The sequence below is a fragment of the Hoplias malabaricus genome, chromosome 11, assembly GCF_029633855.1.
Source record: "Hoplias malabaricus isolate fHopMal1 chromosome 11, fHopMal1.hap1, whole genome shotgun sequence".
NCBI classification, from domain to species: domain Eukaryota; kingdom Metazoa; phylum Chordata; class Actinopteri; order Characiformes; family Erythrinidae; genus Hoplias; species Hoplias malabaricus.
In genome coordinates this window covers 34300304-34317626 of record NC_089810.1, presented here as the reverse complement: position 1 = coordinate 34317626, position 17323 = coordinate 34300304, and the positions used below count along the sequence as shown (strand labels likewise).

Below are 17323 nucleotides of genomic sequence, written 5' to 3'. Positions count from 1 at the left end.
TTCACAAAAAAAAAAAAAACTCTGGTGTATAATACCTTAAAATTCGTAAAACATGCATATTATTATATAACTTAATTCATAACATGCTCTAAAGCTTTTCATAGTTTTATATCAAACAAACATCACTGTTCTCTCACACTGTGTGTGACACATACTGAGGTGTAATTCATTCACATTGATAAATTATGTGCATTCTTTTAATAGCATACTGCTAAACAATACGGTGTCAATACAAACCTATCGTGAAATTAACTTTCCAGATCCTCCACCTTCTGTAAACATGTATAATATGTTTAAAGATACACTAATTTACTCACAAATCTGAATTAAAAAAGGGCTTTTTTTCAGCAGTAAATTCAGTGGAGGTTGAAGTGAGGGGTTTTTCTATATATATATATACATATGTGTGTGTGTGTGTGTGTGTGTGTGTGTGTGTGTTTGTGCGCGCTTTTAAACGTATTTATATATGTATAATGTTTATACAAAATCTCATAAGAACATTGTTCGGTACGCTACGTGTTAACACAGAGAATCCAACACGTTTAGAGACCAACGGCGTTCCATACGTGCAGCTCGCGCACAAAACTGAGAGAGCACGTGCAGAACTGAGTTCACGCGCAAAAGTCATGGAGCACAAACGTCAGAGCTGGATATTTTGTTTGCAAGTTATAAGTTTTATGTTTGAGATTTTTTTTGTGCGATTCTTTTTGGCACAAATCTGATTCCATTTAATTCCACCATTAGTTAAGATGCTGGCTAGCATTATGCTGACTGTGGGGAGAGAGGACCTTCCCACTCAATCAGAGAAAGTGCCACAATTTTAAAAAGGTATAAGGATAAAGCAAATGAACAAAAAGCTCTGCTGGTAATTAATCATTCCACAGATCAACACACTTGGAGGAGAACACTAAACTTCAGTTCTGTTTTCAGCTATTAGACGCACATGTTGGCTATTACAATACTGGATGAAGGAGGGAGAAGGAGGACCGTCCTACTCACCCAGAGATAGTGGCACTTTACGTTTTTAAAACCAGATAAAAATTTAAACAATGTATAACCCCAAGAGAGTCAGCATTGTTAGAAGTGTGTGCGTAGTGCTGCTTGCAGCACTGTTCTCTTTCTCTCTCAGAGCCCTCTGCTGGCTGGCGATCAGATGGCAGCGTCTCATATTGCCTGATTTGTCCCAAACCAGAACTTCTGCCTTTGGGATACAGCAACTGGACATGTAATGCAGTGTAATAGGCTTCCCCCTAGCCCACTCACTGATGTCCAATGCGGGGTCTCCATGCACTAATCTGCCCTTTTCCACCCTCGAGCCTCTATCCCTGATCCTTGTTCTGTGTCTGAGGTGCTGACGCTCTCTGGGCTCCTCATGGAGCTGCATGACAGGGCTTGTATGTCCTGTTACAGGATTCTCACGGAGCTCTGTGAGGGGGCTCTCTGTCCTCCATGTGATCTGCTCATGGAACACTTTAAGGATTCCCTGTCCCTCAGTGAGCTTCACAGAGGCCAAGCCAGAGTGGCCGTAGTCTTTTACAGTCAGAGAGACACTCCAGTTTCCCAGAGAGCATTCAAGTGGACAGCCGGACTCCAGACGCATCAAGGAACACGAGGGAGGAGAAGTGTCTGGCTCCTGGGGAGAGTTTCAGAGAGGAAAAATGATGTAGAACTATATTCTTAAAAGACGTTGGATGCTTTTATGGCTGGATGATGTGGCCGAAATTTATATCACGATATTTGTTACATTTCTGCTGATACAATATAAATCCAATATTGATATGAACAGTATAAAAGCCAGGGCAAAAGCGCCAAGAACAAACATGAAGAAAAAGAAAAAGAAGAAACATGGCATCACCTCTAGGGTTTACATAAATATAAATAATTTTAAATTATTTATTGAACTGATGGCAGCAGCCTGTGACAGAGTCAGTGACAGATGCTGTAAATAATGTGTATTGAAATATTAAACATGGGTTTAAAATCATATTGCAGTATGAAATGTTTTCATAACAATGATTTTATTTTTAAACCCATGTTTAACATGTACAGGATTTCTCACTGACTGCTATTCATTAGAGGGCGCTGCTGTCAGTTCACGTGAGTTTAAAATATTAATATTGACACAGCCAAGAGGTTTATGTTTTTATGTTTACTTCCTCACCTCTGGCAGAACTGTCAGATGGACCACAGCATAGTTTGAGTCCAGCGAGTCCTGTGCCTGGACAGTGAGGGTCAGTGTGACCGTTTGACCCGCTGGAGTGGACTGAGGGGTCTTTAGTTCCACCTCCCTCCTCACTGAACCCCTCTGTTCTATGGAAAACCTCCTGTAATAAAAGGATGCTTTGTAAATCTCTTGTATATTATTTGTCTAAATGCTGTAAAAAACGTATATATATATATATATATACATATATATTTATTTATTTTAATATTTTGTATTAATAATATGGTGTGGGCATGTTCCCAGACTTCAAGCTCTCGATTTTATAAAGCTTAACATTTCATATAATATTTTTTTGGGAAAATAAAAAAACACACACACATTTGTCTATACCAGTCCACTGCTCACTAAAATGTCCACATAACAGAAAGAGTCACTACAGTTCTCAAACAGAGGTCAGAAGAAGTTTGTCCTTGAGCAGTCGACTATTTGAAAAAAAAAATCCTCAAATACTGGCCTTAACCTTGTCCACTGTGTTCAGTTAACCATTAGCACTGTTCAACTTCACCTGTAGCGGCTGGTGTCAGAGAGGTAGCCGCAGTCATCTTCAGCGGTGAGTGTGAACTGGCGCTCTGGACCATGGTTAAACACCTCAAACAGAACCAGGGAGGGATGACCTGAGAGGAGCTGAGGAGCCGAGAGCACCTGGAGGAGAGAGGATTTATCATTGTTACAGTCTTTACAAGAAGATAAATATTAACAAATCCTTCAGGTCACTGTCTATGAGGAGTGTGGTGTGGGTTTCCTCCCACACCTCAGAAATTTTAACACAAGTTGACAATGCCATGCCACTTTGTCATATGTTACGACTTAAAATCATACCAGAATCTGCACGTGAGTGGGCTGGACCATCTCCGCCGAAACTCTCTCAAACCTGTTCCCCTTCCCGTCTTCACCAGAAAGACGCAAGCTGAAAGGCGTTCTGGGAACGGAGTCTATATGGCCAACCAGTTCCCCACCAAACGGCCCGGAAGATGAAGAATTCAGCAAAACCTTGTTTAAGCTCTCCCCCTTGTTCACTAGCAAGGTCACATGGCTGAATGTTGCTTCATTACCGCTGGACAGGCCTGTTACAGCTAGCACCAAAAAGGCTGGTTCACCTATTGCCGAGAAGGTGGATAAGAGAAAACATAAATTACATTTAACACCATATACACTGATTAGTCATAATATTATGGGCAGTTTCTTGGTTTACATTCACTGTCCATTCTCTCAGCTCCACTGACCACACAGGTTACAATGCAGTTCTACAATTAATGACTGTAATCATTCTGTTGCTCTGCAAATTGTTAGCTGCCTTTCACCATGTTCTTCAATGGTCAGGACCCCCACAGAGCAGGTCTGATTTGAGTGGTGGATCGTTCTCAGTGCTGCAGTGACACTGATGTGGTGTTCTAGTGTGTGTTGTACTGGTAGAAGTGGATCATTCACAGCAGTGCAGCTGGAGTTTTTAAACACAGTGTCCACCCACTGTCCACTATGTTAGAAACTACTACCTTGTTGGTCCACCTTGTAGATATAAAATGGACACAGGACACTTTCGGGTGTATAGGACATACAGTTATGTATTTGCCATATGAAGGGCAGCCAATAGGGCACTGTGCCTTGTTTTTGCCACTCTAGAGAGCACTTTAGCAATGTTTTCTCAACCATGGGGGCATGAGTTCACCAGTAGCCACATTTACATGTAGCCTGATAATCTATTAATAATCTGACTGGTTCAATCGGAATAGAATACATATATGTACACATTATACACATTCCCAAGTTGGAAGAGAGTAGTCTGATTGGGGTCATTCCGATTACATTTTCTATCCAATAGTATGAGCTGGATAATCCTTTATATAATCCGTTAAATAGAAGAACCATCCATGTAAACAAGGAATCCAAAATAAATCTTAATAAGTCAGTTAAGTGGTGACCAGTTAATAACGTCAATGGACCTCCAAAATACATCTGTTAGTCCTCTTTTCAACTTTCATTTTCAACCTTAAGAAGACATTGATTAGAAGGAAGTCATTACGTTATTGGAGGAAATATTTGCATGTAAGCATAGCCACTGTTAAAAACTCAAGTGTTCCGGAGAAGTCTGAAGTAGACAAGCTTCAGGACACTATTCTGGACTTAAATGAATTCAGAAGGAAAGGGAGACCCAGGAGTAAACTCGAGGGCCTTACCAAATTACAGGCTGAGCCTTGTAACAGCTCTCTTTAAAGAGAAGTCCAGACTGAGTACTGAGCTGTAAGGGAGCTCCACTCTTGTGAGAGCAGATACGGGTGCTGCCCATTGGACTTGAATTACTGAAGGAGCCATCCCTCTAGTGGTGGAAGTTAGCAAAGCAGCTATAAGGTATTCCCCATAATCAGGAGACCCAATTTACCAAGCCACATACCACATTAAAATGTGTGCCGCACTAAGATCAATGCGGTAAATAGTCAGATTTATTCTGGATTTCTGCAGAACTACAGACATGTATCACATATTCACCACAGGCACTACATTTTCATAATGCCAAAACGCATTTCCACAGGCGTGAACAACTTGTGCTTTCAGTCAGATGCGGTTACTTTTGTTATTGTGGACTTTTGTTGTGAATAGTTTGCATATGCAAATATGTAAAATAACTACATATCAGACAAGGTAATGATAGGCCATAGTAGTATGCTTTGGTATATACATAACATTCAAAAACAAGTATTTTATACAACTAAAACACTCTGACACTCCCTGCCAACAGAAAATGATGGTAAGAACATTTAACACAACCCAACATACACTTTTCAAGAGCATGTTGATTTTAAGATGCTAATTTCTAAATGATTTCATCCTAGCCAATGTTGTATTAAGTTAGTAACTGCAGAAGGTATATAATTATACAGGTTGGTGTGTTTACCCTCTTCTATTCGCTCTTCTAAATCTTTCTCATGTTCAAAACTCAGATAAAAATGCACCTATTTTCTGAATACTTTTACACCCCTTATCTGTTTTTTTTTTTCCATCTGAACATTGGATTTGCAAAAGGCAATATATAAGTGTTAAATATTATTATTCATTCATTCATTATCTGTAACCACTTATCCAGTTCAGGGTCGTGTTGGTCCAGAGCCTACCTGGAATCATTGGGCGCAAGGCAAGTATACACCCTGGAGGGGGCGCCAGTCCTTCACAGGGCAACACACACACTCACACATTTACTCACACACTTGGACACTTTTGATTCTCCAATCCACCTACCAAGGTGTGTTTTTGGACTGTGGGAGGAAACCGGAGCATCCGGAGGAAACCCACGCGGAAACACGGGGAGAACACACCAAACTCCCCACAGACAGTCACCCGGAGGAAACCCACGCAGACACAGGGAGAACACACCACACTCCTCACAAACAGTCACCCGGAGGAAACCCACACAGACACAGGGAGAACACACCAAACTCCCCACAGACAGTCACCCGGAGGAAACCCACACAGACACAGGGAGAACACACCAAACTCCTCACAGACAGTCACCCGGAGCGGGACTCGAACCCACAACCTCCAGGTCCCTGGAGCTGTGTGACTGCGACTTATTTTTATTTTTATTATTACTATTATAACAATGTGTGTTGAAGTACAAGGCTGGTGTTTCTAATATAATGACCAGTGAGTGGATGTACAGTGTTTAGTGCAGTTTCCAATAAAAAAAAACACCTGCCACCGGATTGCCCTCCACTCTTCTCAGCCCTGGGTGAGTCTCATTCATCTCCACTGCAAAGTAATAGAGGAAGTCCAAAGTGCCATCTCCTAGGAGACAGATTACAGATTGTGTCCAGTTAATGCTGATCCCTCATATTCAGGAGTGCTCTATTTTAAGAACACCATAAAAAGCAGGAGTTAACTGTTTATTTACTGTTTAATTGCTGATAAGTTTGGGTCATTCCAGCTTATTGCAAATATATTATATGGAGCTGTTACTCCAGAAAACACCATCCTGAAGAACTCCAGAGAACACAGTTCCACTGCACCTTGGCTGAAACCCGAGGGGGGACCTTAGGCTCTGTTGTAGCTGCTTCTAATAAATACTCTGATCTTTGTTTACAGAAAAGTGGGCAGGCCTGCTCACCTAATACATTGAATGTGATTGGTCCATGGGCTGTCATGCTGAGACGCCATTGGCCAGGCTCTATTGGAGGCAGCAGACTCACTCTGTACAGGCCTTCAGACAGATCCAGCTCAGCCAGAGGACCCGCCCCACTGAGAAGAGACTGATCAATGCCTTACAGAGAAAGAGACTGTGTTTGTATGCATTAATATATATAACCAAATATGTGTGTGTGTGTGTGTGTGTGGTGTGTGTGTGTGTGCATGTGTATGTGTACCTGCAGGACTGGAAAGAACACACTGTGTGAGTTTTCCTGCCACATGCAGCATGACAGAACTCACTCCATGATCAACAGTGAAGGAGTGGGAGGAATGAGCTTCACCTTCTGTGTGAAACAGAGTCACCTGAAGGAGACAGGGAGACATCATTGCACACAACATAGAAGACAAGAGTTCAATTCCCAGCCCTGGTAAACACACCAGACTACAGCAGTAAGATTCATTGGGCAAGACTCCAAATGCTCTCACACAGTTACAGTGTAATGTTGATTTTCCACTGCATGGTACCTACTCTACTCAATTTAACTGGCTTACCCTCCCCTGAAATGTAGCCAGTGATGTCGCACAACCCCATCTCTAATGGGAACAGCTGGCTTTGGAGACCACAACAATGGTAGTGGTAACATTAAGCGTTGTTTACTCGTGCATTGGCTTGTTGTTGTTGTTTGGGACAGATCAGTAGAGTTTGTTCCTTCCTTGTTTCAGTGTCCAGCTCTCGCTGGACGCTTTCATCAGCCACTGATCCAAGGAAGGATTGAACGTCTTTAAAAGACCAAAGCACGTTACATGTCATGGTTTAGTCCCTATTCACCTCGCTTGTAACCACGATTCCATGTACTAGGGACCAAAGCAGCAAAGCAGAGTCGAATCAAGTCAAGAAGGTACCATGCAGTGGAAGAGCTCCATAATTCACTCAGTGACCACAGGAGATGATAGAGGACCAGTGATATGAATGATTGCTGTGTGTTTTTAAGAGCCAAAGGCGTAAATCACTCAACCGATGTAATGAGACATTTGTAATGGAGTACTGTTATGACCCCAGCTGAGTTCTGATTGGAAGCCTGTATCCAATGGCTACTTCTGACCATTAAAACAACACTTGGTAGCATTTTTCCCCTCAATATTAACGGTTCAATATCATTGTGATGCTCCACTGACATGTAAAAGGGAGGAGCATTGGCTCAATAGGGCAGAAACTGCACTATGTAACTTTTAGAAAATGGTAGGAAATTAGACACTGACTAAATATTAATTCATTGAGTCCAAACCTTGCAACTTGAAACCCAAGTATCTTGTGCTCTTTTGTTAATGTACCTTGCTGGAAGCAGTGCTGTCTTCCACAATGGCTGAAGCTTTATGGATGTCTTTGTTCGTGGTGAAGACGGTCATTCCTCCAGACAGAGAGGACAGGGAGGAATAGAGATTGAACCGATCAGGAGACAGTGTCTCTCTCCTTTTCCTCTTCTTCATCCCTTTCTCTCTCGTTCCTTGACTCGGATCTTCAGTCAAGAGGAAGGTGACCTGAGAGAAGGAGGCTGATTGTTATTGATGGTCACTGCAGACCAGCAAAGAGCTCAGGAAGGAAGTGTTAGTCTCCTTCTCCTCATCGTCTATGTTCTTCCATCTCAAAATGACAAGCTGAAAGATGAGAGTCCAGTAACCTATTGCAGTCTTTATCAAAGTATCAAAGTGTAGTTTTTACCTTGCTCTTCTTTTCCAGGATGAGGGCTTTAACTGTGTTGTAGAGGTGGCTATCTTTAGGGGAGGCATCAGTGAAAACAAAAATCTCAGATAGAGGTGGGCTATGGATGAGTGCCAGCTGTAATAAACACAGAAACACAAATATACACACTGTGTACTGTCAGCAGATATTACACCAGAAGAAAGCAAACAGGTGCATTCTTGTAAATGTTCAGAGTCTGTAAATAAAAGTGGCCACTGAAACTATCTGAACCAACTTACATTTCATAAAAATGTCTATCAAAGATCATACACACTCAATTTGCACTCCACTGGGATCATTTTCATGTCCCTCTATTTCCATGGTTACCTGAATAGCAGTGAGGCACATCTCTGGTTCGTCTCCTCCACCGAGAGCCATTAAGTTCTCCATGAAGCGCTGGAATTCATCCGGGTCATCTGTCTCCAAAACTGGACCTACATCTGACAAAAGGAATACACACTTATGCCCTTTGAGCATCCTTGTTTTGGACATCCTTGAACTAATGATAACCACAAAACTCACCCTTTCCTTTTCAGTGGTGGACATACAGTAACACAATTATTAGAACTACTGTTTACAATGTTTGGGTCAGTTTTGGAGACCTCAGGCCAGTTTGAGACTCAAAGTTTGATGATGAGGTTCAGGTTCTGATAGGGGACATGGGTTCTTGTTCTTCCCCGGGTCTTTCGGCAACCAAACCACACCCTAATGCCACCTACTACATCTTTTCACATTACAACACTGGACAGCTCAACTTGCTTGGAGGAGAACATTAATGCCACACTGTTAAGCACCAGAGAGAGAAGGCCATCTTGCAAATACAGAGAGATTAAAGACAATTGTGCTATCCTAGGACTCCCAGATTTGGGTCAGCGCTACGACGGATCCTGCTCAACCCCAAACCCTGAGGAACTATGGAACTGGTGAGGGAAACACCAACCTAGAGGAACAGTTCAAGCAAGTAAGGGAACAACTGTCATTCTGAGAAACAGAAAAAGATGAACCGAGTGGGCTTTCTCTAATGCCAGGATTACACTACACTTTTAATTTAGCCTGATTTATTGTATCCGATACATTTCCAGTGTCTGAACCAAATAATCAAAGACATGCCACAAATTTACATTGATAACCTGACTTAGTGAACATTGTGGAAGACAACAATATCATAGTCTGATCCCGGCATTAAGCCAAGGATTTCCTCGCACCGTAGAGAATCAGAATCTTAAGAGATAACCATTAACTCAACCGAACCAACTGAACAGACCCAGATCACGTCATCACATTAGATTGTTGTCTATTACACACTTATGTTCTGTAGGTTGCTTGGCACTTCCTCACTTAAGGGCAAGGCTTCCCTGTCACTCCAGATTGGAGTTTCAGCTTCTGGGTGCAAGGGGCTCCCTCTATTGAGGGAAAATCTACCATGTTCCTCTGGGTTGGAGGTTCCTGACAATCACCCTCTTGAATTACAAAGTTCCTCAGAGTCTTGGGGGCTTGGGGTTAGGAGTTGATTCTGTGGTAGCACAAGCTGACCACTGGTACCCCATGACAAGTATACTAATCTACAGGGTGGGCCATTTATATGGATACACCTTAATAAATTGGGAAGGGTTGGTGATATTAACTTCCTGTTTGTGGCACATTAGTATATGGGAGGGGGGCAAATTTTCAAGATGGGTGGTGACTACGGGTGGTGAAACTACAGCTACTGGAAGCTTGTGCTAGCATTTCTCCTGCAGTGATGCTATCAGTGTGTGAAGAGTGGGTGAAGAGGGTTGCATTGACAATCCAACACAATGGGCAGCACTTTGAACACATTTTATAAGTGATCAGAAACTTGTAAATAACTCATGAATGAATAAAGTTACATTAAAACCAAGCACACCATTGTTTCTTGTGAAATTCCCAATAAGTTTGATGTGTCACATGACCCTCTTCCCATTGAAAAAACAAAAGTTGGATCCAAAGTGGCCGACTTCAAAATGGCCGCCATGGTCACCACCCATCTTGAAAGTTTCCCCCCTCCCATATACTAATGTGCCACAAACAGGAAGTTAATATCAACAACCGTTCCCATTTTATTAAGGTGTATCCATATAAATGGGCCACCCTGTACATATACCCTCAATTTACCAAAATGATGTAATGACCACAACTAGATTAAACTGCTTCCTTCCCTTCTTTCACTCCTCTCACAGAAGACAAGGTATCAAATCTTCTTAGAGGTGGCCGTCCCACATCCTGTCCACTGGATCCCATTCCTACCACCCTACTGCAAACCATTGTGTCCGCAGCCACTCATGTAATCAATTCTTCACTAACCTCTGGAACATTTCCAAACACCTTCAAGCTAGCTCAAGTAAGACCTCTACTCAAAAAAACTGCTCTTGCTCCTTCTATAGTAGAGAACTACCGACCAGTCTCTCTCCTCCCCTTCCTGTCTAAAATCATTGAAAGAGCTGTCTTTAAGCAGGCAACAAAATTCCTCTCCCAACATAACCTTCTTGACTCGAACCAATCCAGCTTCAAGAGCGGCCACTCGACGGAAACTGCACTTCTGTCAGTAATGGAAGCTCTTAAAGATGCCAAAGCAACAGGTCAGTCCTCAGTTCTCATTCTGCTCGACCTATCAGCAGCATTTGATACGGTCAACCACCACATCTTACTAAACAAACTCACTGACATGGGCTTCAAGAACAATGCACTCTCCTGGTTTGAGTCTTATCTCACTGGACGATCCTTCAGTGTGTCATGGCTTGGACAAACATCAGCGCGACACCACCTCACCACAGGTGTGCCCCAAGGCTCAGTGCTGGGACCCCTCCTCTTTGCCTTGTACACCACCTCTCTAGGCCCAATCATACATTCGCACGGCTTCTCCTATCACTGCTATGCAGATGACACACAGCTCTATTTATCCTTTCCTCCAGGAGACACTTCAGTGGCAACTCGAATCTCTGACTGTCTCTCTGACATATCTACATGGATGAAGGAACATCACCTCCAATTGAATTTATCCAAAACTAAACTACTGGTCCTCCCAGCCAAGCAAGCTATTCTCCACAACATCAGCATCAAGCTAGAGTCCCTATCGGTGGCTCCCACCAAGGTTGTAAGAAACCTAGGTGTCATGGTTGATGACCAGATGACCTTCGCAGATCACGTTACCGCTGTAGCTCGATCGTGCTGCTTCTCCCTATTCAACATAAGGAAGATTAGGCCATACCTAACTCAACATACAACACAGCTCCTCGTTCAGACGTTAGTAATCTCCCGTCTAGACTATTGCAACGCCCTCCTGACAGGTCTTCCGGCCTGTGCTGTGAGACCGCTACAGATGATCCAGAATGTGGCAGCACGCCTGGTCTTCAACCAACCAAAAAGAGCACATGTCACGCCCCTATTAGTTGAGCTGCATTGGCTACCCTTAGCTGCTCACATCAAATTTAAATCACTAATGATGGCCTTCAGAGTATTCACTGGTTCTGCTCCCATCTACCTCAATAGACTCTTAAAACCATACGCTAGCGCCCGCCCTCTCCGTTCCTCAAAGGAGCGCCAACTAACACGACCAACCCCCTGTACAGGTCAGTTGAGGCTATTCTCATCTCTGGTACCACGCTGGTGGAACGAGCTTCCAAGCACTATCAGAGCAACAGAAACCCTCTCTGCATTCAAGAAATCATTGAAAACCCAGCTCTTCCGAGAGTATCTTTTGCACTGAATGTCTTTCTTTAATGCACTTATTACTTCCTGGCATACTGCACTTAATGTAAGGTATTTTGTATAATTTGTGCTGTAGTTCGAATGTTAGATCCTCTTTTGTAAGTCGCTTTGGATAAAAGCGTCTGCCAAATGCATAAATGTAAATGTAAATAAAATTAGTACAGCATTCACATGTTGCTATATGGTATCTACACTCCAGTAAACAAAGTAGCACAGACTGTGATTTGACATAGTTATAAACTGACATGAAATTTCAATTTGTTCTCTTTTGCTTTGGACTAGTTCTTTCAAAGCATGTGTCTGAGTTGAATGAATCCAATCACACTGCTTGTTTCCCTCTCACCAGAGTGGATCTTACCCGGGTCGTGGAAAGGGACTAGTAGGAAGGTTCCAGGTAGGCCAGGGTTCGGATTTCTGGCCCGGGTCTGGATGATGGATAGCACACGCATACGGGCAGCCGTGATCTCCTCAAACATGCTGCCCGTAGTGTCCATCACAAACACAAGGGCAGGAGGCTGCTGGACACTAAAGAGCCTGGAGGAAAACACATTATCTCTCATAACATCAATTCAGTTTAATTAGATTCACTAATGCTGAATCCAGTTATGTCCAGTCAGATCTAATCAAGTCCAGGTCATCTTCAGTTCAGAGAAATAATGTATTATTCTGGACTGTAGCTTTTCTGGTATAGTCTCAAGTCAAACTAGTTGAAAGCTGTTGGGTGTCCAAACATGTGCAGACACACTTTAGAATTAGTGAATTCAGCTGCTTTAAGGTGGAACCACTCCTGATTTCCTTATTCTTCTGTGCATGCAGTGTGTATAATTTCCATTCTCAATATAATGGGATGATCTCGAGCAGACCCACATGAGTCTGAAATCACTACGCCCAATGCCAAGTCTCAGGGATATAAATCCTCCCAGCATTGGACTGTAATGCAGTAGAGTTGGGTTCTCTGGGAGTGATGTGCTCGTTTAACCATGCTTTGTTTTATTGTCTGCCCTTGCACTGCAGACTGGACTGAAACTTCCCTAATCAGATTGTTACTTAGGAACAGAATTAATTGCTTTTTTTATGTTCTGCAACAAATCACCAAAGCTGCCCTCTTTCTGGTCTGCAATATTTCAGTGGTTTGTTGTGATCTTCCCTGACTTGGAAAGCCTTCTCTGTTTGTCTTTGTGCTCTGCCCCTTTTCAGATCACGGTAGACTTTCAGAATAATGACGTGTTTTAACCTCTGACCTGAGGAAAGCCTTGTGCCCCACCTCGTCCCGGAGGTCTCGGAGCACGTTGAGGGTTGCTGTGGTTGCAAGCCGGGCTGCTTCTTTGTGGAGGTAATGGTGGGGGGAGAAGAGAGGGGAGGTGCTATCTTTATTGATGCCACCCTCAGCTCCCTGGTGACGACTGCTGTCCAGAATTCCCCCATGACTGCACTTTCCTATGAAACATGAACATTGTACACTAAAAGGCTATAGGCTAATATAAGTCTCAGACTTGTATTGGCGAGTGTGTGTACCTGCAGGTTTGGCTGGGTAAGCACTGAAGTAGCCAGTGGTCAGAAGAGGCTGTGGTGGACCCTTGACCAGCTCCTCAAGGAGATTATTATAACAGCTGAATCTGTGGCACACTGCACAGGTGGGAGTGTCCTCTAAGAACCAACATATCAAAGTAGCAATATTGGGTCAGTTGAGGGGAAAATTGTTGAAGCCACAACAACCTTGAACCATAGAGAGTCATTGAGACTCTCATTTCATTGTTTTAAAAAATCAGGTAAGTTCATATGGGGCAGACTCACCTGAGGCCACAGGTACAGCAGGCTCTTCTGTGTGAAGCAGGTGAAGGTACTCAGAGTATTGTCCCATTTCCACCCAGTTACTGTGGCTATAAAAGTCCTACAGACACATCAGAAATATTCCATTCATTAGATTTGGATACTGGGAGTATACAGAGTGCTTACTTTTTACATTCTTTGCTATTGTTACACAACACTGAAAATACAGTTTACAAATTACATGGATGAAGACACATACATTACCATGCAGACTGTTACACTGTCAGAAAGAAATGTCCTGTATGGGTTAATAAGTGTTCACTAAAGGTAAAAGCAGTGTAAATGTCCCTTCAAGGGTACAGCATGGATCACAGGTACAGCATGGTACAGCATGGGGGTTTACTCCGGGTGCTCTGGTTTTCTCCAAAAAGTGTCTGTAGGTGTCAGTGTGTGTCACCCTGTAAAGGACTGGTGCCCCCTCCAGGGTGTGTTCCCACCTTGCACCCAATGATTCTGGGTAGCCAACAGTAACTAACAGTATTACCTGATGTTCTTTTAAACTAGCTACCCAACACTTTAGACAGCGAGATCCCCATACCTGTAAGGAGTGGAAGAGCTGCCCAAGCCTAAGTCTTGCAGCTTGGTACTCCTTCTTATTGGTCAGTAAAATGGTCTGCTTCCAGAAGTCCCTCAGCATCTCTGTGGCTTCTTCCACTCTCTCAGAGTCAAAGTGGTACACTGGGTCAGAGCGAGCATAGCTCAGAAAGTCCATGTCAGCATTGGCACTGACCACCTCACTCACAGCCTGCCAGAAGGCCCGCCCCAAACCTGCCTGAGGTCAATAAATACAGGTGTACATGTCAGAACACCAAGTTTACACATGGTGTTTTATACTGTACATAGAAAAAGCACAGCCAGGAACAGAGTGTATGGACATGATAAAAAGGTTCCTCCATCCTGCCCCACCCACCTGACTGCTGGAGTGCAGCTGATACCCTTGCATCCTCAGCGTCTCCATGGTAACATTGACCAGGGCCTGCTCAGTCATGTACTGGTGTGTGTACGAGTCCCAGGACAGCGTCAGAATTCGAGACCAGAAGTTGGGCAGGAACGCCCGGCTGATCAGCACACAGTGAATCAGTATGAAGAAGAGGCCAGTCCACCTGCTGACCAATGTACAACCTCCAGCCATCATTCCACTCTCAATAAAGACTGGGCAGTTTAACCAACAACTGTGTCACATCTGTAAATGAGACCATCACTATCATTATCATCAGGTACAGTTAAAGGGAGACTTTATGTTAAGGCCCCTGTTTCTAAGGCTCCTTGATTTCAAAACCCTATGAGCATTTTTTAAAAAGTCTAGTGTGGTTTCAGAGAAAGGGATTAAGCTTAGTCCTGGACTACATGCCATTCTGAATTGTGATTTTCCTTTGAAAGGAGGATATAGTCCATGACTAAACTTAATCCCTGTGTAGGAAACCAGCCCTATGTGTCCAAAAGGTGATAAAAAACCCTAATAGCCACCTTAGGTTGAAAAGCATGATACATGAGCCTGAGATCATTATGCCACATACCAAGCCTGGGCTGGAGGATTATAATATCCCCCAGCGTCTGCATATATAACATTGGAACAATGTTTAGAGAAGAATCACAGTTCAGTGTCAGTGTTTGGGATGTGTTGGAGTGGTGTTTTAGATCCTGAGCTAATCTTCCATCATTAGTGCTTGAGCTCCCTATGGTTCTCATGACTAAATACCATCAAAGATCCTCAGAAGACAGCAATCATTGTGCATCTGTAACGACATTCAAGAAGACTCCTGCCTTGCACTGCAATAAAGGTCAGACAAACGCCCTGTTACACCCTTCATACACACAATATTATTATTAAAACCCACTTATACCCTTCAGAGATATTGAATAAGCTGTCGTTCACAAAGTTTTCTTCGTATATATCAGTGTAGAAGGGAATTTGGAATACTCTAAACCATGTTTAATAATATTTCATCACAAATTATTGCAAAAAACTATGATATCTGAAATTATCTTTGAAATTATTATTGTGCATTTACATCACCCTCATATCAGATCGTGTATTAGTTAACATCCGTAACTGATAAAACATTCAAAATACACTGCCAAATAAAACCGCAGTGAGCCAAGTGAGAGGAAACCATCTTTCTCCATGACAGGATGTGGTGAGGCTGAGAGTGAGGGAAGGACACATTGTCAAGTGGTAAACAAGGTTCTTCACCAGTTTTGTATGTCTCACCTGCGTTTTTGCAATACATAATCCACACACAAATATGGCAAGATGTTTCTGATTCTTCAGACCTTTAAGTTAATATTTGCACTAGTAATAATAACACTAGTTAATTTATTTGAACAGAATTATGAAAACTCTGAGGCAGATTGTGTCACTTACCCATAAACTTTAGGTTTTGAATTATTAAATAATTCCTTTTTTGCAGTGAATGAAGTAAATTCAGATATCGTTCCACCTCAGGATGCTTCAAACACCACCAGTGGAACATGCTCCACTGTTGTTGTTTTTTTTTTATACATTTATTTTGGAGTTATTTGACTAACCATGATCAGAGGATGCAGCAGAGGCAGGCAGGGAGGACTGAATCCACACTCAGGTAAAAGTATTTTATAAACTTGCATAGAAGTACTAAAATAGCAGCTCAGACTTATCACTTGAGTACTGATTATCTGCTAGAAGTGCAGTGGAACATCTTATTTGTTAGATGCCCCTGTTTCTAGATCTTAAACATAAAATTGAAGCTCTGTGATTAGTAGTGACCAATTGATACAATTCTTGTACATACTAATAGTAAAAATGTTAATATTTGAAATAATCCATTGATATTTAATTTAAATACAAGTGAATACAAAAACCAAATTTGGCATCTCATTTTACATTTGAAATTAACAGCTGCCCTTTGCATCATGTTTATAATAAATGATGTGCCAATAGAAATGCTCCAAAATGAAAAAAGAGAGGCGTATTACATTGACTTACATTATATTTAACAATGTTTTCCAAACAAAAGTTTGGAGATGATGAGGTTTTGTGCTGATTGAAATGCTATAAGAGTAAACGAACCGCTAGCTCCTTCTGCCTGTATTAGACTCAAAAGAATAATGCTGTTTAAATACAAAAACAACCAAAATGAACACAAATAAACAAACAAAGAAACTCACTGAGATTGATGCATTTGTTTTACCTTTCGTTGTGCATGTACTTCTTCTTCTAGACTCTCTGCAAGCAGTGATCAGCTGAGGTTTTCTGTGTCGAGACTCGTCCGAAAACCCACAGGCGTGAATGCAAGATCTTGATTTTGTTTCTAAGCCACAGACTGAAGCACCCCCCCTGAAGTCCCATATACCTCTTTTCCTTCTCCTTCTCCCCCCTTCCCCTCTTTTTCTTTGCCCCATTATAGCATGGTACACTTGCTTCTTACAATAGCCCTGAATACATTAAAGTCAGTGTGTCTCAGCCTAGGCCTCCCTCTCTGCTTTTCAGCCTCTTCCTTTTCTTCACCAAAAAGAATGAAAGACAAAAAGAAGCACAAGAAAGGGGACACAAGTCTGTCTCTGGTGGCTTCTTTATCAAAAGGGGTTTCTTGATCATTGCGAGGAACCAACTTCCCGGCCCTAGACACGTGACTGGATATACAGAGCTCTGGAGGGGCTACAGTTACAGATATATTTCTCTATTCTGTACATAACGTGAAGAAGGC

General features: G+C 42.4%; 1 protein-coding gene across 1 annotated transcript; it reads right to left on the bottom strand.

Moving 5' to 3' along the window:
* Positions 1 to 762: 762 nt before the first annotated feature.
* Positions 763 to 14769, bottom strand: vwa7 (von Willebrand factor A domain containing 7). Its single transcript, XM_066684483.1, has 16 exons — positions 14548 to 14769; positions 14176 to 14409; positions 13602 to 13698; positions 13323 to 13454; positions 13049 to 13244; positions 12166 to 12341; positions 8409 to 8521; positions 8061 to 8177; positions 7673 to 7879; positions 6577 to 6703; positions 6321 to 6473; positions 5909 to 6001; positions 3044 to 3321; positions 2730 to 2866; positions 2162 to 2321; positions 763 to 1633 (listed from the first exon to the last, which is right to left on the bottom strand). The coding sequence occupies exons 1-16, from the start codon at positions 14767 to 14769 to the stop codon at positions 1043 to 1045; spliced, it is 3033 nt and encodes a 1010-aa protein (XP_066540580.1). The 3' UTR covers positions 763 to 1042.
* Positions 14770 to 17323: the final 2554 nt, after the last annotated feature.